Source organism: Hylobates moloch, unplaced genomic scaffold, assembly GCF_009828535.3.
Source record: "Hylobates moloch isolate HMO894 unplaced genomic scaffold, HMol_V3 SCAFFOLD_12, whole genome shotgun sequence".
NCBI classification, from domain to species: domain Eukaryota; kingdom Metazoa; phylum Chordata; class Mammalia; order Primates; family Hylobatidae; genus Hylobates; species Hylobates moloch.
The window spans coordinates 98,665,889-98,686,633 of NW_026652287.1; the positions used below are offsets into that span (position 1 = coordinate 98,665,889).

Below are 20,745 nucleotides of genomic sequence, written 5' to 3' on the forward strand. Positions count from 1 at the left end.
GCTAAATCCATCAACCTTTCTATCTAGGCTTTATCAGCTATATGTAAATTCAATTCTATCAAAATTTTCTGAGTGCCTCCTCAGTGTGTCTCTCTGATGGTTCCTGCCCGGTGTGGCTGGCATGAAGAAGATCCTGTAAAAAAGAGAATTCATTTATTTATTCACTTGGTTTGTTCATGCATTTGTTTAATAAATATTGAGATGTACCATGTGCCTGGCATTGTTGTAGGTATTGGGAATACAGGAGTGAGCAAAACAAAATTCTTGCTCTACTGCAGTTAAGGGCCAGGGAGAGGCAGAAAAAGTAAATAAGTAAAGTCTATAGTGAATTCGGTGGTATGTACAAGTGGAGGGGAAGGGGTTACAGTTTTAGATGGACTGGCTCTTTCAGAAGCTGACACTTGTACAGACCTGAAAGATGTGAGGAAGTGAGCTATGCATCTGTCGGGAAACCATTCTGAAGGGTACAGTAGGTGCAGACTCCAGTGGGATGGGTTGGTGTATTCTGGGAGCAGCCAGACGGCCCATGTGGCTGGAGAAGGGTGAGTGTGAGCAGTCTAACAGGAGAGGCAGAGAGGAATTAGGGTAGCACCGGAGGCTGCCTCTTAGGCCACAGTAAGGACTTCACTTTTGACTCTGGGAGCCAGTGCAGGAGTTTTGAGCAGTGGAGTGGTCTGATTTAAGCTTTAACGAATCACCCAGGCAGTGGGAATCAGCTGAAAGGGGAACCAGTAGGAAGCTTTTGTAATCATCCAGACAAAATGAAGGTGGGCCAGACTAGCATGGCGGCAGCAGAGCTTGTTACAAGTTGGATTCTGGACACATTTTGAAGATAAGAGTTAATAGGATTTGCTGATGGATTGGATAAAGGTTGTGAGAGAGACAAGAAAAGAATGATGCAAGATTTTAGCCTGAGCAACTGGAAGAAGAGAGTTGCCGTCAGCTGATATGAAGAAGACAACAAAAGCAGCTCTGCGGACACGGTAAGTTTGAGACGCCTGTTAGACCTCCAGGTGGGGATGCTGAGTAGGCGGGATGCAAGGCTCTGGAGTTCATGGGAAAGCACCACCTGGAGGTAGAAATCTGAGAGTCATCAGTGAATTGATGGTATTTAAAATCAGAGGAGTAGATGAAATCAGCAGTGAAGTGGGTGTAGATAGAAAAGACAGGGGGCCCCAAGACTGAGTCCAGGGCAGTCTGGAGATCAGTGGGATGAGGGATAAGCCCAGGAGACTAAAAAGGACCAGCAGAGACTAAGAGTTGCAAATTAGTGTGGTAAGTACAGTGAATGCAGCAGGCATGGGCCCCTTAACTTAATGTCTTCTTGGCCGGAGTCCTTGATCAATCTGCTTATTCACCCACCTATCTATCCTGTACTCCTTGAGCATCTACGTGCCAAGCACTGTTTTAAGCAGCAGAGGAAGCAATAAATAAATACATTTGAGTTGTTGAGAGATCATGGGGACAACAGATGATAAGAAAACAGGACAGTATCAGCAGTTGTCTTATCTGGAAAATGAGGATCCGTTCCTCCCTCTGGATTGTTGTAGGATTTAATGAGATAAAGCTCCTGAAGCACTTATCTCATTGCCTGCACTGAGACTGCTCAGGGGACATTCTGCAATGCTATTTGAGCTCCCTCCTCTTTGCCTGGCAACAGCCCCAGCTGCCATCTCTGCCTCCAGTTGTGCCTTTCTGCATGATCTTTCCAGAGCACTCATCTGAATCACATTAAACTTCTCTGTTTAAACTTTAATTGTGTTTACACTTCTGTTTAAACCCTGGACCTGCTCCAAGTTCTCTTCTGTAGCTTTGTGTACGCCGTTTTCTCTATGCTGTCCTCTCACCGAGTTTCTTTTCCCCCCTTACTCCCTATGTTTCACAAATTCTTTGAGATGACCCTCAAGAGCTGAAGGGCTGCCCTGCCCTCTCCTAGCATTCTCTTTTCTCTGTCATGGCTTTTGTTGTTTTGGAACTGCTTGCTTATTGAGGTCCCCCAGTAAATTGTAAGCTCCTTGAAAGCCAGGACCGTATAGAGTCTAACATGAGCCTAGCATTGCAATGAGGGCCTCAGTAAACACTTGTTGGATGACTGGAATTCATCTCCTGAGTTCCATGGGATGAATTTGCCCACGTGTTCATAACACAGTCTACGTTCTCCCTTTCCATAAGGATATCATGAGGCTGTCAAATGACGAAGTAGCATATCACCAGCATTTTATCTTGCCATTTTAGTTTGGCCTTTTTCTGTGAAACATCATTAGGGGAAAGTAAAACTTTACTTGGACAAAAGAGGTTTGCTACCAAATTATATAAAATGAATAAACGTATCCCTGGAGTGTTTAAGTCAGCAAGTATGGCCATCTATTATTCCACAAACGTTTTCTGTTATAATTCACTCACTGACCTTTAGCGAAGGAGAAAATGATTTTCTAATACTTCTTAGCCTCTGAAGATTGTCACTGGAATACATTCCTTGCTCATAACCTCTCCCCTTAGGACCATGGATATACTATACAGTTATTAAAACGCCTGAATTAGAAAATCCGCTGCTCTTGGGCTATAAGTTTAACTATAGAAGAATTACTGTATTTTGATAGAAGAATTACCCCATGATTTGTGAATCACGGAGATTTGGGCAGTACAGGAATGGGGGTTTGTAACTGGGACAAAAGATAAGTATTATGCTGTTTATTGAGATCTATGTCAGATTCGTGACATGTTTTTCTGCCCCACATGAGAGGGGCAGAAGAAGGGGGTCACATTTGAGACGTAGCAGAGACCAGGCCTTTGAAGTCATCTGGCATCAACAATGACTTGCTCCTGAGTCAAATGATGTGAGAAAACCAGAATTTGGGAAATTTTCATTTCAATTAAGATTCAGGAAAATGAGTCACTGGTGTTCATTGTAAATTCATTTATGAGGTCAGGCCCCCAGAACTGGGAATGCTCTTTATCACGTAGAAATGAATAGAAAAATCTGCCTCTGTAATTTCCATCACCCAGGGCTAGAATATGTAACTAGAGAGGGTGGTCAAGGCCTTTTTGAGTTTGGGTCTGGGGGTTCAGAGCAACTGATAAAACTGGAAAACACTGAGCAGGTGAGTGGAGACTCCTGCTGTTCTGAGGAGCACACGTTCGCATTCATTCAAATGTTTATCGCCGCTCCACTCGAGGCACTGCCCAACTCTCATTTATCTTCACAGAAGTTGAGTGGATCTGCAGACTGCAGTTTCAGTTTTTAGAGGAAGAACTAAACCCCAGCAGCTAATCAGTGTCAAAGCCAGGGCTAGAATCCAAATCTGCTATTCTTTATAGATAGAAAGGCCAAGACTCTTAGGCTTGTAAGTCGTCTGTCAGTTACAACTGGAAGTAGAATACTCCTGGGTTTAGTGGCAGATGACATCAGCCTAGGGGTCGTAAGGCTTGGTTTCTTTAGCTGGGGAAGGCCATCCAATAGCTTATGTGATGGTTTTGGAGATGTTCTTATATTTACCTTCAATTAGCAGTGAGCCCTTCACTAAGCCCTTCATCTTGGGCTTATTGCCCTACTCGCTGTCAATTAACCTCTGGAGACACACCAAGTCTTTTAGCAGGAAGGAAGGAAGCTACTATTTTTTGAGGGCCTTTTATGTGCCAAGCCCATAGGCTGGTCATTTTCCATGCATTATTTAACTGAATCATAACAGTGCTGCAAGGTGTTATCTCTCTTTCACAGGTGTGGAAACAGATGCAGAGAGGTTAGGTTTCCAGGGCCCCACAGCAAAGTGGTGGAACTGGGTTTCTGGTCCACGGCCTTCTGCTCCACTGGGTAACACTCCCTGTACCTTCTCATTGAAGCCCCTGGGCTAGAGGGTCCAAGAGCATCACTTCAGTTCTGCATTTCATTCATTACTCACTTGCATCAGGACAGATGCATCACTACTAAGCTCTCGGAGAAGACACCAGATGCTGTCTGCTCCCAAGGAGCTTCTACTTTTGGTAGTCTGATTAACTTGTATCTGTGCCTGTAGAGATTGCTCTTTGAAAAAAGCAGCAGGAACATTCCGATAGAAGCCAATGGATGGGAGAGGTGGGGGGAATGCGTTGGATTTGCCAGCACCTGGCCACTGCCCAACCTGCTCTCGATTCTCGGATGATTCAGGCATTGAGCAGGGAAGGTAGCAGAGCTACTGTTGCCTTCCCTTTGGAGAAGCCTGTTTCTACTTTGAAACTCTTAAGAGATTCATTTCAAATTAGTGGCAGGCCTGGGTTAGTGTGTGCTTTCTTCTGCCATCTTGATTTCATCTCCCCCCTTCTCCTTTGCCTTTCATTTGAAAAGATGCAGCCCCTCAGAGCCTCACTTTCCTGATTTGTCAAATAGGGAACCTAATGTACAAGGCTTTTGTGGGGCATAGAAAAACATGTCAAGAATCTGACATAGATCTCAATAAACAGCATAATACTTATCTTTTGTCCCAGTTACAAACCCCCATTCCTGTACTGCCCAAATCTCCATGATTCACGAATTGGGACCCTGCTGCTTCTGCTCCATGGCAGACACCTTGCTCCAGCCACCCTCCTCTACCACCTCCTTCTCCTTATGGCCATTGGCTTTTAGGAGACAGACATTGCTCAGGAAAGCTGTCACCTGCTTTCTTTTGAAATATCCCAAACTTGATTCTCTTTGGGCGATGCATACACCCATCAAGTGGTAAGGAGGACTGGGAATGAGGGGAGAAAAGACCCTGGGCTTGTTGCTGGGGCCCGTAGCTTGGGAGTGTGGTGGTATGTGTGTGGTTCTGGCTGTCAAGTGGATCTAAGTTCAACCCCAGCTACACTAACTTTCCAGCTGTATGACTTGAGCAAATGGGTTAATCTCCTCAAGGATTCACTTCCTAGGGAGTCTTTAAATTTCCCCGGGTGATTCCAGTGTGCAGTGGAGGTTGAGAGCCAGCGCCCTCTACTCTCACCCTTGATGCCCAACCAAGTCATTGCCAGTCTCCTCCTTTAGCACAGCCCGTGGTGCTGCGATGTCTGCCAATGCAGCATGCCCCTTTGTGCCTGCTCTGCCCATAACATTCTGAGGAGCTTGCTGGGCAGCGCAGATGTTTGGTGTGCATATTAACACAGCTGTGGGGATCTTTCCTGCTCAGGTTTGGTGGCTGATTTATAGAACAGCTCTGTCAGGATGATCAGCAATCCCTCTTACAGGCACTGCTTTCTCTGTTCAAGTGTCCACCTGTGTGTGCTTGTGTTTGCCTTTTAGCTATTACTGTGATGATTCCCACTGTAGTAGACACTGCCAGTGATGACCACAATGTCCAATCTCCCCCTTTTCCTCACTAACAACCCCTGCATTGTTGGGGGCGGCAGTGTGCTCAGCTAAAACTAACAATTGCAGCCACATTTTCCATCTTCCTACATAGGGGTGGCCAATGAGCTGTATGCAGAAGTTGTGGGGTGGAGCTTCCAGGAAAGCTCTTAGAAGTCTGTCTTATTCAGCTGGACAATGCTTCCATCCTATGGTCCTTACCGTCTTTTCTAATGCCTGGAATATGTGTGTGCTGGAGGATGCTCCAGCAGCCATTTTGTGACAATGAGGCAATCTTGAGGCTAAAGGCCACTTCCAAAGGATGGCAGAGTAGAAATACAGAAGGATCTTGAGATTTCAATGATATCATAAAGCTACAATTCCAGCTCTGTACTGCCTATCTCTGAAGTTCATGTTACATGAGGGAAAATTCAACCCCTGCCTCGTTTAAGACATTGTTATTGCTGGTCTTTGCTACTAGTTCTTTAGCTCAATTCCTAACTGATACTCCCCAGAACAAACCTGGTGAATAACAGCAATTCAACAAATGTCACTGACCCCTGAATCTCTGCCTCCTCCACCCACTCACCCCAGCTACAAACACTCTTTCTCCTGATGAGTAACCAGGCATCTAGCTGTAAGGTTGCTTAAGCTTCGTGGAATCTCAGAAAGTCATAAAGCTACTAAACAAGTTCACAAACAAGTGATGCATAGACCACACCCAGCCCACAGATGAGTTCTGTGTGGCTCACACTTATTTTTTAAAACCGGGTTTGCTGCCAACACTTCAAAACCCAACGATTTTGCGTGAAAATCCAGATTTCTTAGAAAATCTGTGGACCCAGGGTCTTCCTTTCTGCCTGGCAACAATCAGCTGGAACTCAGCAGCGGTTGCCCCTAAAATGAGGCACAGTCCCCACCCCCCTCACTCATGTCACCTGTATGGCTTGGAAGGCAAGTGAGTTTGCAACCTGCTCAAACCCACACCCCAGAAACGGCCTGCTAAAATGGGATTTCAGAATCCACTTGTACCTTTCTTCTCAGTCTCCCCGACTCAACACAGCACACTGGCATTGATTTTTTCCTCTCAGATAACTGAGCATGCACTTTTGAGAATCAGAGAGAAATCCGCCTCTCAAATGTCAGAAAACAGCTGATGCTGCCTCTTACTTGGGGGCCTCTTGACTTCCCACGTGTCTTACTGCCACTTGAGAGGGAGGGCTGCAGGCAGGCAGGCTCCCTGGGGAGCAGCTGTTGTGATGCTTGATTGAGGCCCTGAGACATCCAGAGGACAATTAAATTGGGTATTGAATGTGAATTGCTTTGAATGGTTTTTATTACCACATTGTGAGCTGACTTTGGTTGTAAAATCTGACTCCATCTCTTGCTCTTACTGTGGTGATGAGACAGAACTTCAAGATGTTCTAAATAGCATGGCTTGGAACATGCATATTAGCTCGTCTGTACTCGTGAAGTCTGTCATCTGATACCCGCGCTCCTCCACTGTCTGAATCAAGTTAGGAGCCCTGATCAAACCTCCGTGGCTGCAGTCGCCACCTTCCGCCGGGGTGACCCCATTGGAGATGACAAATGAAGGATGTCTTATTTCAGCCTGATGTGTAAGTCTTCACATCACTGGTCGTTAACTACTCTTGGAAAGTTAAATGCCCATGCAGCTTTTTTTTTTTTTTTTTTTTTTTCCCCAAACATAGGTCTCTGAGGTTTTGGAGAGAAAAACAAAAACTGTTGTTTTAATAATAATTTGTAGCTATGATTTTTGATGAGTTGCACACTGAATGCAATATGTTGGCTGTAGAATGACCATCTTTGCAGAAGCAACTCTAAGGACAGTGATGCCACGCTAAGCACAGAGTGAGTTCTCAATAAGTAGACCGACTTGAGCGGAAGACAGAAACAGTTAAGTGGAGTTGGCATTTCCCTGGTTGGCACCAAGGTCTCAGGTTTATTTCAACCACAAAAATAAGGTCCAGCTCCTAGCTACTAACGGAGTCACAATATGCAGCATGGTGACGGTCAAAAGGCCTGAGCAAGTTCAAAGCACCGTCTCTGCCTGCTTTGGAACCGGTTTCTGTGGGAAGCAGGACTCTGTTGCTGGGGCAGGCAGATGCTTGGGTCCATTTGCCTAGAGGCACGGACAGCAGTAAATGTGGGGCTGGCTGGCTGGCTGGCTGCTGGGGAGGTAGGACTGGAGTATGGGGTGGGCCAGTGGGGCCTTGCTGCATGTAGACTGTGTGCTGGCTGTGTTGGCTAGTTACCCAACTTTATTTCAAAAAATGTGTTTCGAACCTTCAGATCGACTAGCCTATCTATCTAAAAAGAGAACTTTTAGAATTTTTTTTTTTTTAAAAGTCTTCTTCCTATGGATTTCCTGAACATGGCCATTATATTCTAATTCTCTTGAGGCTAGATCACTTATCAAATTTTCATTTCTTTTCTGAAGTAATTAGGAGTGATGCTACCTTGAATCCAGGTGTGAATTTTTATTGATTTTTGAGGATTTGGCCACGTGTTCCTTTATCCAAGCCTGTCTTCTGCTCCATCTTATCCAAACATTGAACCAGCAATATTCCCAAGTATTCCAACTTGAGAAAATCTTGTGTGTCTTGAGAAAAATCATTTCCATGACTTATTAATGAACTAACTAGGGATAATTTTCATAGGATTCATTCACTCAAATTTATCATAGAATACAATTTAATAAGAAACAATTAAGTGGAGTAATTGAATTCAAGTCCTTTTTTTGAGTACTGTCAGCATTCAATGACCCCCCTGCCCATGGTTATTGAAGTTATCAATGATGTGTCAAATTTCCCCTTGAAGAAAATCAGCTGCAAATCTCTTCGTCAATGCGTGGGCCGACTCTCATCTGCCCCCTGCAGGCCTAGCCCTTCCTTTTCCCTTCCCTGCTCTGGTCTATGGGGCTGCTGTATGTGTAGAAAAAATGAAAGGACTGATGACCATGTAGATAATGTTTTTCCAAACATACCATCGATGCTGTGCTACAAAAGTGATCCAGTTTGGTGGTCCTTTCTCTTTTAGAGATGCCTGTTTTGACAATTCCTCCTTACAGTCTGCTTTAATATTGAAAAGAAGGCAGTGGGGGCTTTAGGTTAAAATTTAAGTTTCAGAGGCCTGTGTATCTTTCTCAGACTGGTTGAACTTGGAACTGTGCAACTTTTCTCAACAATTTTGCCAATTAAAAAAGTCCCTTTAGCTGTAGATGCTGAGAAGGCTGGGCCTTTGGTTCTGCTCCTAAATGGGAGTGGGGAAGGTGCTCACAGAACGATGCCAAGCACCACTGCTGTACAACTTCTGTTTTATTTTTGTGTGCTTTTTTTTTATAGGATATAAATAATGACAAAAATTACAAAATTTATAACTGGAAGCCCAAGCTTATTTACACATATGCTTCTGTTTCAGCAAAGCTCCTATTAACTTTGCTCCTATACAATTGCCTCCTGGTACCATATTTTAGTGTTATTTAACTCTCATTTTGCTACATACATATCAACAGTGAATAGGCAAAATATATACAAGGAACTGTTCAGTTCAAGTAATTTAATATTGTATTAAAATTCTTCAACACTGAACTAAAACCGTATACATTTGTTAGTTTGAAATAAAATGTAGTTATTCTTCAAAACTCACCAACTGATGAATGTAACTGATCATCTCAGTTAGGTTTAAAATAATATCAGTTAATAAAAAAACATTAAGACAATTCCACAATTTATCAATATCGCTATAATGAACTTCAAAATGATTCACAATATGATTGTTAGAACAATATACATTAAAATGTTATTTTTTTCTATAATGATATTGGTACTGTTTATATAATTTGATTCTACATAAATATACATTATGGTATCATACAAATACTCCACAGAGACATTAAAAAATTAAAATACCTTAAAGAAATGTAAGTAAATTTTATTTAATCAAATAGTAAGCAAACTTTTTTTTTGTTTGTCTCAAGAAAAGTTTTATTACTTTGGAATTTCTTCTTTTTTTTGTATTTATTTTTTCTAGAAAAAGAAATTTTTGCAATAGAATTTTATTAACACCTTTCTCAAACAAGGTTTCCATGACAGAAATCTTGACAGCAGGAGCACTAGATTTTTTTTTTTTTTTAACATGTTCTTTAAAACACTGTGAAGATTAAAAAACAATCTTGGCAGGCTGATGGCTGCGTCAGCACTTCCGGGCCTCCTGCTCTAGGGAGCATCACCAGTATTTTGCCACCACTGAGCCAGTCCTCTTGGTAGTAGCAGTAGAAATTTAATTATTTGAAATGAAACCAGAAACATCCCTCACAACTAACCTAGTTTTCTTATCAATGCATTAATGAAACATTCTTTTAATAAAAATATTTAATACAAGACACATTTTGCTGTGCATAATAAATTCCTCTGTTTTGAATCATTCTTTCCTTTTGAACCAATCGTTTGGTTGAAAGGTTTTCTTTCTCTGACATAGGTGATTACATATAAAATCCACAAATATAGAAATGGGGAAACAGAATCTCCTGGCAATCATATCACGGGAGTTGTTTTTGTCCTTTTGCATTAAGCGATACTCAATGATAGAATGATTTTACAGATGCTTTGGAGGTGGGAGGGGTAGTGCTGCTCTGATTTCACCTTTAAAACTGCTGACAGTGAAAGCATACTTTTAGGCAGTATTAGAGATCCCCTTTACTCTTTTTTTTTTTTTTTTTTTTTAAAGAAAAGGTATTATCCCCAAATGAAGCAAAGCAAGTACTGGGGCGGAGTCATCAGAAATACCTTGGGAGGTGGTGGGGAGGGGAGTCGGAAGCATCGGGGAAAACCCATCTCAACTCACGCCTCTCAGGGGTTGCGACTGGAAAGTCTTGCGTTTTCCATCACTGGTGCAGAAAGAACTTCCCCAGGAATGGCCAGTGGCCTTTCGCCCGTAACAAGGCCACACGCTCAGAGCAGTCTTCCTCCTGGGCTGGGTGGACGCGGAGGCGCGAAGGAAAGCCTGCTCCGGGACTGCTTGGCGAGCAAGGCACCGCGAGGACAGGAGGACGGCGAGTATCAGAAAATCGTGGTTTCATACTTGGTATTAATGCCCCTCTTGGCTTCTTGGCCCGGCTCCACAATCCACGGTAGATTGGCCAGAGTCTTTTGCTCAGATGGGTCGATCTGCTTTAAAACAGAAAGGCTAATGCCTGTTATACGGTCGCCGCGCGGGTGCGCGCATGCACGCGGACGCCGCTGGCGAACCCACGCGAGGCCCCTCGCCCCAGGCGCGGGGCGGCGATGCTGGTGTAGGCGGCTCGCGGGCTCGCTCTTTGGACACACATTTACCGCATACCGACTCTCTGCAGGGCACCCTGAGGGTGACGGTGAATAAGGCACAGCCCGTGCCCTTGTGAGCACACAGACGGGGAGCAGACAGAGGCGGATTTCAGTGCTGAGAGGTGAGATACGAGGGGAAGAGAGGGCACCATGTGGGCACACACACCTTGGGAGCCAGGGGGGGCTTCCTGGAGGAGGTGAATCAGGCATGCCACTTCCCGGCTCTCACTCTCCAGTGGTTTCCATCACAGTCAGTCAGAACAAAACCCGAACTCCTCACCATGACCTCCAGTACCCCTGCCCACCTGATTTATCTGCTGCAGCCACATAGCTTCCTTGCTCTTCCTGCCCACCAATACCACACCCAGGGCCTCTGCGCTCATCACCTGCTCTGCCCGAGTTCCCTTCTCCAGACACCTGCATGCCTCATGCGCTAATGCCATTCAGGTCTCTGCTCAAATGCCACTTCCACTGGCACCTGTATTCCTAGAAGCCTTTACTGTTTACTCCTACAAAATGCACCCCAACTTTTCTGCTCTCCTCTTCTGCCTTATTCTTCACAATACTTATTGCCACTATGCGTCATCACATATTTATTTGTTCATCCTCCACTACCATGTATGCTCATGGAGGCAGGATTTTGTCTGTTTTGATAACTGCCATTTTCTCCAAAACGCAGAAAAGCTCCTGGCAACCCCGTAAATAATAGGCACACAATAAATACTTGTTGAATACATGGTATCGAAAGAATGAGGTAATATTTAAATGGACAGCCAAAGGACCAGCAAGTATTTGCCTGAAGACAGGAGGAGGGGGCATTTGAAGTAGATGAAACAGCACATGCAGAAGTCCCAGAATAATCTATACACAGAATGAAACAGAGCCTCATCTTCCACTATATACAGAAATAAACTCAAAATGGATTAAAGACTTAGAGGGAAGACCTGAGACGATGAAACAACTGGAAGAAAACACTGGGGAAACACTACAGGACATTGGTCTGGACAAAGATTTTTTGGGTAAAATCTCAAAAGCACAGGCAACAAAAGCAGAAAGAGACAAATGGAATTACATCAAGTGAAAAAGCTTCTGCATAGTGAAGGAAACAATCAACAAAGCGAAAAGACAACCTACAGAATGGGAGAAAATATTTGCAAAGTATCCATCTGACAAGGGATTAATAACCAGAATAAATAAGGGACTCAAATAACTCAACAGCAAAAAACAAAAATAAAAAACAAAAACAAAACCAAAACCAACTCAATCTGATTAAGTAACAGGCAATAGAACTGAACAGGCATTTCTAAAAAGACGACATACAAACAGCCAACAGGTACAGGTAAAAATGCTCAGCATCACTAAACATCAGGCACATGCAAATGACAATCACAATGTGATACCATCTCACCCCCGCTACTATTGAATGGCTACTATCAAAAAGACAAAAACTAACGGATGCTGGTGAGGCTACAGAGAAAGGGAAACACTTCTACACTGTTGGTGGGAATCTAAATTAGTAAAGGCACAATGGAGAATAGCATGGAGGGTCCTCAAAAAACTAAAAATAGAGCTACCATATATTCCAGCAATCCCACTACTGGGTATATATACAAAAGAAAAGAAATCAGTATATCAAAGAGATATCTGCACTCCCATGTTTATTGCAGAATTATTCACAGCAGCCAAGACATGGAATCAAACTAAGTGTCCATCAATGGATGAATGGGTAAAGAAAATGTGGTAATATATACACAATGGAATACTATTCAGCCATAAAAAGAATGAGATTCTGTCATTTGCAGCAACATGAATGAACTGAAGGTCATTATGTTGAGTGAAATAAGCCAGACACAGAAAGGCAAATATTTTATGTTCTCATATGTGGAAGCTATAAAAAGTGGATCTCACGGAGATAGAGTAGAATGGTGGTTACCAGAGGCTGGAAAGTGAAGAAGGGAGAGTAGGGATGAAGAGAGATTGGTTAATAGGTACAAAAATACGGTTAAACGGAAGGAGTAAGTTCTAGTATTTGATAGCGCAGTAGGGTGACTATAGTTAACAATAATTTATTGTATATTTCAAAATAGAAGAATTGTAATTTCTCAACACAAAAGAAAAATATTTGAGGAGATAGATATCTCAATTACTGATATGATCATTACATACTGTATACATGTGTCAAAATATCACATAGCAATAAAGAACAGTCCCAGAGATAAGGGAAAATGGTTGTTGAGGGGTCGGGGTCAGTTTGCAGGGTGGGGAACAGGAGGGCAGACAACTAGGGTGAGGAGGTGAGCAGGGGCCCAGGCAGGCTGAGCCTTGAGACAAATCCTAAAATGGTTTTGTCCCTGTGCATACAAATACAACGGGCCACTCCCGGGGCGGAGCCGGGCTGTCCGCGCTCAGGAACGGCCCCAGGATGGATCTACACCATGGCTGCCTCTTCCTTTGCTGTTTCCAGGTCTGCCTGCCCTGTCCTAGCTGCCTGCTCTTCGCAGAGCCTGGGGTTGTGGGAAGGCCTCTCCCATTTCTCCGGCACCATGAGCTTTGCAGCTGCCTTCTACCGCGCCTTGACTGTATCTCCATAAAGTTGTGGGGAGGACCTCACGTGTTCTTAGGGATCACTGAATATTTCTTACCAAGAAATGCCCGGGGCTGAAGGAACCAGAATACCAATGCCTGTCGAGGGGGACTGATCTTGAAGCACATAAATAACATCAGTATTATTCACTGTATATTTTCCTATTTCCCTTGAAGGTGTCTGGATGAATATTCTATGAGCTCTTATGCCACCCAGCCCTTTGTGCTCTTCTGGAAGAGGCCTATGGGGACCAGGGTAAGGTCAGATAGAGGCACCTGCTGTGAACAGATTTATTCAGCCCACATGAGAATGAATACAATAGTCTAAGAGATAATCTCTAAAACATACTGCAAATTCCTGGATACTTAACAGCCTAATCAATCTCAAAGATATGTTTGTGAAATCCATCCACAGGCCCTCATTTCATCATCCACAGATATTCACTGAACACCTGCTATGGGCCTGGTCCTGGTGGTGACAAGACAGGTGGGGTCCCTGTGTGCATGAAACTTACATTTTTTTTGAGACGGAATCTCGCTCTGTCACCCAGGTTGGAGTGCAGTGGCTCGATTTCTGCTGGCTGCAAGCTCCGCCTCCCGGGTTCACGCCATTCTCCTGCCTCAGCCTCCCAAGTAGCTGGGACTACAGGCGCCCGCCACCACGCCCAGCTAATTTTTTTTTTTTTTTTGTATTTCTAGTAGAGACGGGGTTTCACCATGTTAGCCAGGAGAGTCTCGATCTCCTGACCTCGTGATCTGCCCGCCTCAGCCTCCAAAAGTGCTGGGATTACAGGCATGAGCCACCGTGTCCAGCCCAAAACTTACATTTTTGTGGAGTAAGATAGACAATAAACAAGCCACCAGTAAAAAACCCTCAATTAATAAATGCTACACAGAATTAAAAGCAGATGACATGCTTGAAGGTGACTGGGTGTCTACATCAGATTGGGTGGTTAGGACATCCGCCTCTTCAAGTAGCAGAGACCTGAATGACAAGATGGAGTCAGCCATGCAGAAACCGGGGGAGGATATTCCAGGTGTGGGGAGCAGGTGGCATAGACGCCTCAGGTAGGAGTGAGCATTATATAGTCAAGGAATGGGAAGACCTGAGCATCACAGAGGACTGTGGTGGGAAACTGCATTCTGGGTACTTGGGGCAGAGGGTGCCATGACTGATCTCTGCTGTGTGGGGAGGGGAGTCTCAAGGAGCTATACTGCATAGGCCCGGGGTGAGGTGGCAGTGGCCCTGACTAGAAGAGAGACGGAGGAAGTGGGGAAGAGTGGACGGGACTGAGATATATTTTAGGGGTAGGGTGGATGGGCTGGATACAGAGGTAAGGGGAAGACAGGAATCCAGGCTGACTTGTAGACTTTGGGCTTGAGTTGCATGGTGAGTGGCTGTGGGGTGGGGAAGTTGGTGAGAGAAGAGCTTTGAGGGGAAAATCAGGAATTGTGTCCTGGACATGCTAAGTTTCAGATGTCTGTGAAGCATCAAGGTGGAAATATGAAAGAAGCTGGCCACGTGAGTCTGGAGTTGGGGGGTGCCCAGGGCTGGAGATACAGAACTGGGAGCCAGTGTGTTGGGTTGGGTCAGTGCTGAATGGGAGGACCAAGGGCTCAGAGCGTGGCGTTGGAAGAAAGACTTCAGAGGAGGTGCAGCTCCTGGGGATGATCGGTAATGAGTGATGGACACGGGAGCGAATGGCTGGGGCCGGAGGAAAAGATCCCGAAAGTAAACTGTCAGGGAACTGTGAGATCAGATGCCGGAGGGGTCATCCCTGTGGATGCTGATGATGCCAAGATGGGTGACAGGGGTAGGCCCCCAAAAGAAGACTGAAAACAAGAACTGCATGGTCACAAAGGGAGGTGCCTCCCTGCAAACGTTAAAAATGCCTGCTTCTGTTCCCCCATGACAGTGGAGGTGGGGGCTGGTGAGGAGGAGGAGAGACAGTTCCAGATGGAAGGATTCGGGGGCGTGAGAGCAATGCATTCTGGGGGAGTCCCAGGGTTTCTAGGATGCAATACGGCAGCCGGGGCAGAAACCAGATGGGAGGCTGGTTGGGAAACTTCCAGCTTTTGGATATTGCTACTACCAGCGGAGGCCGCTTTGAAGTCATGCAAGCCTGTTGGGACAGGATGTCTGCAGAGCCTGTGGGAGGGAAGGGGAAGAAATTCCTGGAGGAAGGCAGATGCTGAGAAGGAGGGGCTGCACCTTCTGAACAGGCACCATGCTGCAGGAAGCCTCAGCTGCGGGAGACAAAGCACGCGGGCCATGGCGCAGGCCTTGCATATAGCAGGGCAGCCTGTGCATCCAGCTTCCTCTGGCTGGGGACCGAGGACATCATCACTGTGTACCTCTGCAAACCTCTCTGGAGGCCAGGGGCTTGTAGGAGGCTTTGCCCTCTGATGGGATGGCAGCTGAAGCCCCAGGGACCACTGCTCCCAAGCTTTCCCGAATCTTTAGGTAAGATTCACCAAGAACGGCAGTACCTGCTGCTGAGACCCTTCATAGGGTTGCTGCAGGTGACCGAGAAAGTGGATTTCTCTGGAGGCTCCAGGTTGAGGGAGATGGTCCCCAAGACTTGGTGGGAACCAGGCAGAGGTGATGATGGACACATGCCAGGAGGAGGCCAAGGGAAAGGATGAAGAAGAGGCCCTGGGTTCTAATGGCACCCACACCACACAAGGGCCTGGTTAGCAGCCCCTTTTCCTCCTGTTCAAGGTTTTTTAGAACATCTGTATCTTTTCTACTTACCACGGACTTGCGAATGCTAACGCGGGGCTTGGGGATGGGTTTGGAGGGTTTGTTTTCAAAGCTTTCTGGAAGTGTGGAGGAGTGTCCCCCTTTTCTTGCTTGTAGTGCTAGCTGGTAAGCGACTTCGAATGCCTGTCCCAGGGTTAGGATGATTTCATAGGCTAAATTCTGCAAGAAAAATGAGAAAGCATTTTCTACTGGCACACTGCAAATTAGAATGGGTCGAATGGCTGAGGAACACTGAGGGAGGTGAACTAGGGAGGAACTTGAACTACTTCACCAGAGGCAGCAGCGATTCAGTGGAAATCTACAAAGAACAGGACACTCCGGGTCCAACTTAGGGTTTACACCAGGCATTAGTCATTTGTGAAAAGAAAAATCTTGGGACCTCAGATCACTAAGACAAAGGAAAAGGTCAGCTGGGAACTGCGTTGGGCAAACATGCCTTGCATTCTATTCCTAAATAAGATAGCTACAAAGATAAAAAAAGCTACATACCTCCCTCACAATTTGCCCACAAGGAAATTTCCTGTGGACAAAAGACAGAACTCAAAGTCATGCCTCTGCTCATGTGAGATGAATGCATATCGGACTGCTCCCTCTGTCCTGTTAGTTCCCTAAGCCAGACTAAGGCATAAGTGACTATTCCTGTAAATTGTGTATTCAGTGAAAGGCTAATCAGAAACTCAAAATAATTCAACTGTTTGTCTCTTATCTACCTATGGCCTGGAAGCCCCCTTCCCACTTCTAGTTGTCCTGCCTTTCCGGACCAAACCAACGTACTTCTTACACATACTGATTGATGTCTCATGCCTCCCTAAAATGTATGAAGCCAAGCTGTGCCCTGACCACCTTGGGCACATGTTCTCAGGACCTCCCAAGGCTGTGTCACAGGTCTATCTATTTTTTTTTTTTTTTTTAGATGGAGTCTCACTCTGTCACCCAGGCTGGAGTGCACTGGCACAATCTTGGCTCACTGCAACTTCCACCTCCCGGGTTCAAGCAATTCTCTTGCCTCAGCCTCCCAAGTAGCTGGGACTACAGGCACGTGCCACCACACCCAGCTAATTTTTGTATTTTTAGTAGAGACGGGGTTTCACTATGTTGGCCAGGCTGGTCTCAAATTCCTGACCTCATGATCCACCCGCCTCAGCCTCCCAAAGTGCTGGGATTGCAGGCGTGAGCCACCACACCTGGTCCATGGGTGCATCTTTAACCCTGGCAAAATAAATTGACTGAGACTTGTCTCAGATACTTTTTGGTTTACACACTGATAGGGCACACTTGCTTACAGATCCCCAGTTAGCCCCAGGAGGAGCAGGCCCCACAGGCCACTGGCCCCAGGAGCCCACACCATTCAAAGCTCTCCCTGTGGGCAGTTGGTTTGCCCCCAAGGCCTTGGAAGGGAAGGGGTTACTGTTGGTGTTTCTGCTGAGTCCTGGGAGCGCTTCAGCCTTGCCTGTGAGGATGATCCCACACACTCCACAGGAGGTGTTCCTGAGAAGTTTGGGTCTTTTTACCTCAAACATCTGTGATTCAGTGAGCATCTACGAAACACAATCAAAATCTAATTTAGGCCTAGAGGAGAGGCATTAGTCATGCTGGTGTGGCGGCTCACAGTCGCAGCAGTGAGCACGCAAACAGTGCTCCAACAGAGCCAATTCCCCAGCTATTTCTTGAGGCTTTTGCTCTCCCTGTGGGTCCACTCTATATTTTATCATGAAATCAGCAAGAGACAGGAGATTCTGTCAGGCCAGATGCCATGCCAAGCAGCGCCTGGGAGAAAAGTTCTTTTCTTCCGACCTTCAATCAGTCCTTTTCTCAAGATGATTTCTAGCTTTCTTCTCTTCTCCAAATGTGTATCTTTGATTTCTGCCTTTTCTTCCAAGCACAGCTCCGCCCGGTCTTCTCTCCCTGAGAAACCATCACGCTGTCTGGTGTCCACCACACCCTGAGGCCACAGAGCATCAGAGAAGCAGATGCATACTAGTCACAGAGAGCGTTCTGAAGGTCACTGCGGCAGCTGAGAGCAGGCATGGTCTGCCCCAAGTTTTCTTTTTTCTTTTTTTTGAGACAGAGTTTCGCTCTTTTTGCCCAGGCTGGAGTGCAATAGCACGATCTCGGCTCACTGCCACCTCCACCTCCTGGGTTCAAGCAATTCTCTTGCCTCAGCCTCCCAAGTAGCTGAGATTACAGGCATGCACCACCATGCCCGGCTAATTTTGTATTTTTAGTAGAGATGGGGTTTCTCCATGTTGGTCAGGCTGATCTTGAACTCCCCACATCAGGTGATCCACCCACCTCAGCCTCCCAAAGTGCTGGGATTATAGGTGTAAGCCACCACGCCTGGCCATCCAAGTTTTCATTCTGATGAATGTCCCTAGAACGTCCACTCACGGTTTCTCAAAAGTCACAGAAATGTCATTCTGCTGATGCTGATATTGCAACTAAGCTGGCCCTCTCTGTGCCTGCCCATCTCCACCCTCACCAAGCGCTCTGGGAGCCCGATTCCCACACTGCTGCTGGGGAGATGTGTTTGCAGTTGTTCCCATTTGATGATGATGGCGAGGAAGATGCAGGATGGCGCCTTCTGAGGCCACGGGGAAGAGGCCCAAGGGTTCTAGACCAACCAGATTCCAGATCCATGCCAGATCAATTGTGATGGTCTCAGAACCAAGTGGGGAAAATGTCTCTGAGCTTGAGAGTTGGTTTGAGAGAGGATATATCTGTCTCTTTTAAGTGAGCTGTTAGGAAATATTGACCCTACAAGACAGACATCTGCCTGCTGGAGATACTGCACCTTGCACAGCAAGCTGAGCACTTCCTTGCAATGAACACTGAGCCTGTGTTTGCCTCCACAGATGAGTCAGCCTAGTAAATTAGTAACGCACCAGCAAATGATAGTGGAGGAGGTCTGGGAGACAGCTCTGACCATCACTGCACAAACGGGGCTGAGCTCTTTCCACTGCCTACACTTGGCACTCACGTCACCGTCAGCTTTGCCTCTTAGTGTTTGCGTGGGTCCCCTCTGAAAGGCAGGCGGGGCTTCCGACTTCTGTAGTCTCAGAATGAAGACGCAGGCTCTTGGTCTTGTTCATGCTACTGTGGAAGACGGCTGATTCCCATCTGTTGGGGACATGTACCAGATATTCCCGTTCTGAGTGGGAAACTAGACTAAGATGAAGGTGTGAGATTCAGTGATTCTGTAACATGTGGTCTTTATCTGCTGTAACAGTGGAACTTAATGAGTGTGAATTCCTTTATCATTAACCTAAAAACAAGTTACTGACAGTGAGATCTACTTAAAGCTCCGGTATCGTCAAATGAAAGTAAAAAGACCTTCATTTGAGCAAGTGAAATTTTTCACGATTATGGGAAGCCGAAAGGTTTTGGGAGAGAATGTGTTAGAAGTCCTGCCCTTTCATTTTTAATTAGTTCCTGGTATTAGGAAACTTCTCAAATAAGACACACAGACCAGACTGTCGGATGAAGTTTTTCTGCCTAATGGCTTCTCCTGGTTCCGCTGACATTTTCCTTGACATCTTGCTTTGGTTTTATTTTAGGATGCTTTGTCGAGTTTCTTTTGTGATTATGTATACACAGGATTGGACACTGTTACCTTTCCTCTCTTGTCTGCAGCCTTACTGTTCGTGGTACTGATGCTGGATGCCAGGAGGGCCCATGGGCACCGAGACGCACCTTCCAAGTGCTGTGTTGCCCATCCCGACACACCAGGGCCCTTTCGGGGAAACAGATGCTCATCCAGTGGGACCTCAGGACACACGTGTGAATGGGGAAAGAACCCCCATTTTTTTTGTAGGTTCACTTCTCCTGCCTCTCCTATTAACATCCCTACCATCTGAAACGGGAGGAGAGTTGCTATCATGTACGAGGAGACTCTACCGGGATGAGGCTGAAAATTATATTGTAACATCAGAAGGCTTAGGTGAGAAGCCCACGTGGCAAACCTCAATGATGCTGGCTGGCTCTGAAGAGCCCATGGTGACACCCAGAAAATCTGCAAGCCCAACTGTCTCTGCCTTCAACATATTATCCCTGCAACTGTGGGGAGGCCAACGCCTGGCACATTGCAGGTGCTGAAGAAATGCTTGCTTGCTTGCTTGCTTGCTTGCTGAATGAATGAATGAATGAATGAATGAATGAATGAATATCCACAGGATGAGCTGGAGTAATCATAACATTTCTAGTTAATACTCAGTCTAGCTACCATTAAGGGAGAACTTAATAGGTGTGAGAGATGTGCCAAGCATTATCTTTGTTTCATTTAAGTCTTACCACAATCACATGCAGTAGCATATTATCCTCATTTTATAGATGAGGCAGTGGAGGCTCAGAGGGGTGAAATAACTTTCCAGACATCACAGAAAGTTACAGAACTTGACATGAGCCAATATCTGTGCTCAAAATCCCCTGCTCTTGGCCCAACCCATGTGTCTACCCAGCTTGTCTCTAAGATGACTGCCATCAACTCTCCCCTCCCGTGCACACCATGGTGTTCCCCTGTTGAGAAGTCGAATCTGCTCTTTGAATCTGGACTGGTTTTACTGACTTGCTTGACCCATAGGATATAGCAGAAGCAGCATGCTGACTTTGTGAGGTTGAATCATGAGGAGTCTTGCAGTTTCCTCCTGGGCCTCTAGGAATGTTACTCTGGGGGACTTAGTCATGTAAAAAGTCTCAGCATCCTGGTAATTCCAGCACTTTGGGAGGCTGATATTGTTTAGCTGTGTCCCCACCCAAATCTCATC

At 45.7% G+C, this 20,745-nt stretch overlaps 1 protein-coding gene across 13 annotated transcripts in view; it reads right to left on the reverse strand.

Annotated features, from left to right (window-relative positions):
- Positions 1 to 16: 16 nt before the first annotated feature.
- ANKS1B (ankyrin repeat and sterile alpha motif domain containing 1B) overlaps positions 17 to 20,745 on the reverse strand; it is a 1,246,961-nt gene continuing 1,226,232 nt past the window's right edge. For 4 of the 13 annotated variants that reach the window (XM_032170972.2, XM_032170977.2, XM_058424863.1 and 1 more), the window contains 2 exons: positions 15,977 to 16,144; positions 7,002 to 10,482 (listed from right to left, as the gene is read on the reverse strand). In XM_032170972.2, coding sequence (XP_032026863.1) covers positions 10,375 to 10,482; positions 15,977 to 16,144 — 276 coding nt within the window. In that variant the 3' untranslated portion in view covers positions 7,002 to 10,374. Of the gene's footprint in view, positions 134 to 7,001; positions 10,502 to 15,976; positions 16,145 to 20,745 lie in introns of those variants that run through there. The other 9 variants (XM_032170974.2, XM_032170969.2, XM_058424862.1 and 6 more) reach the window with 4 other exon arrangements.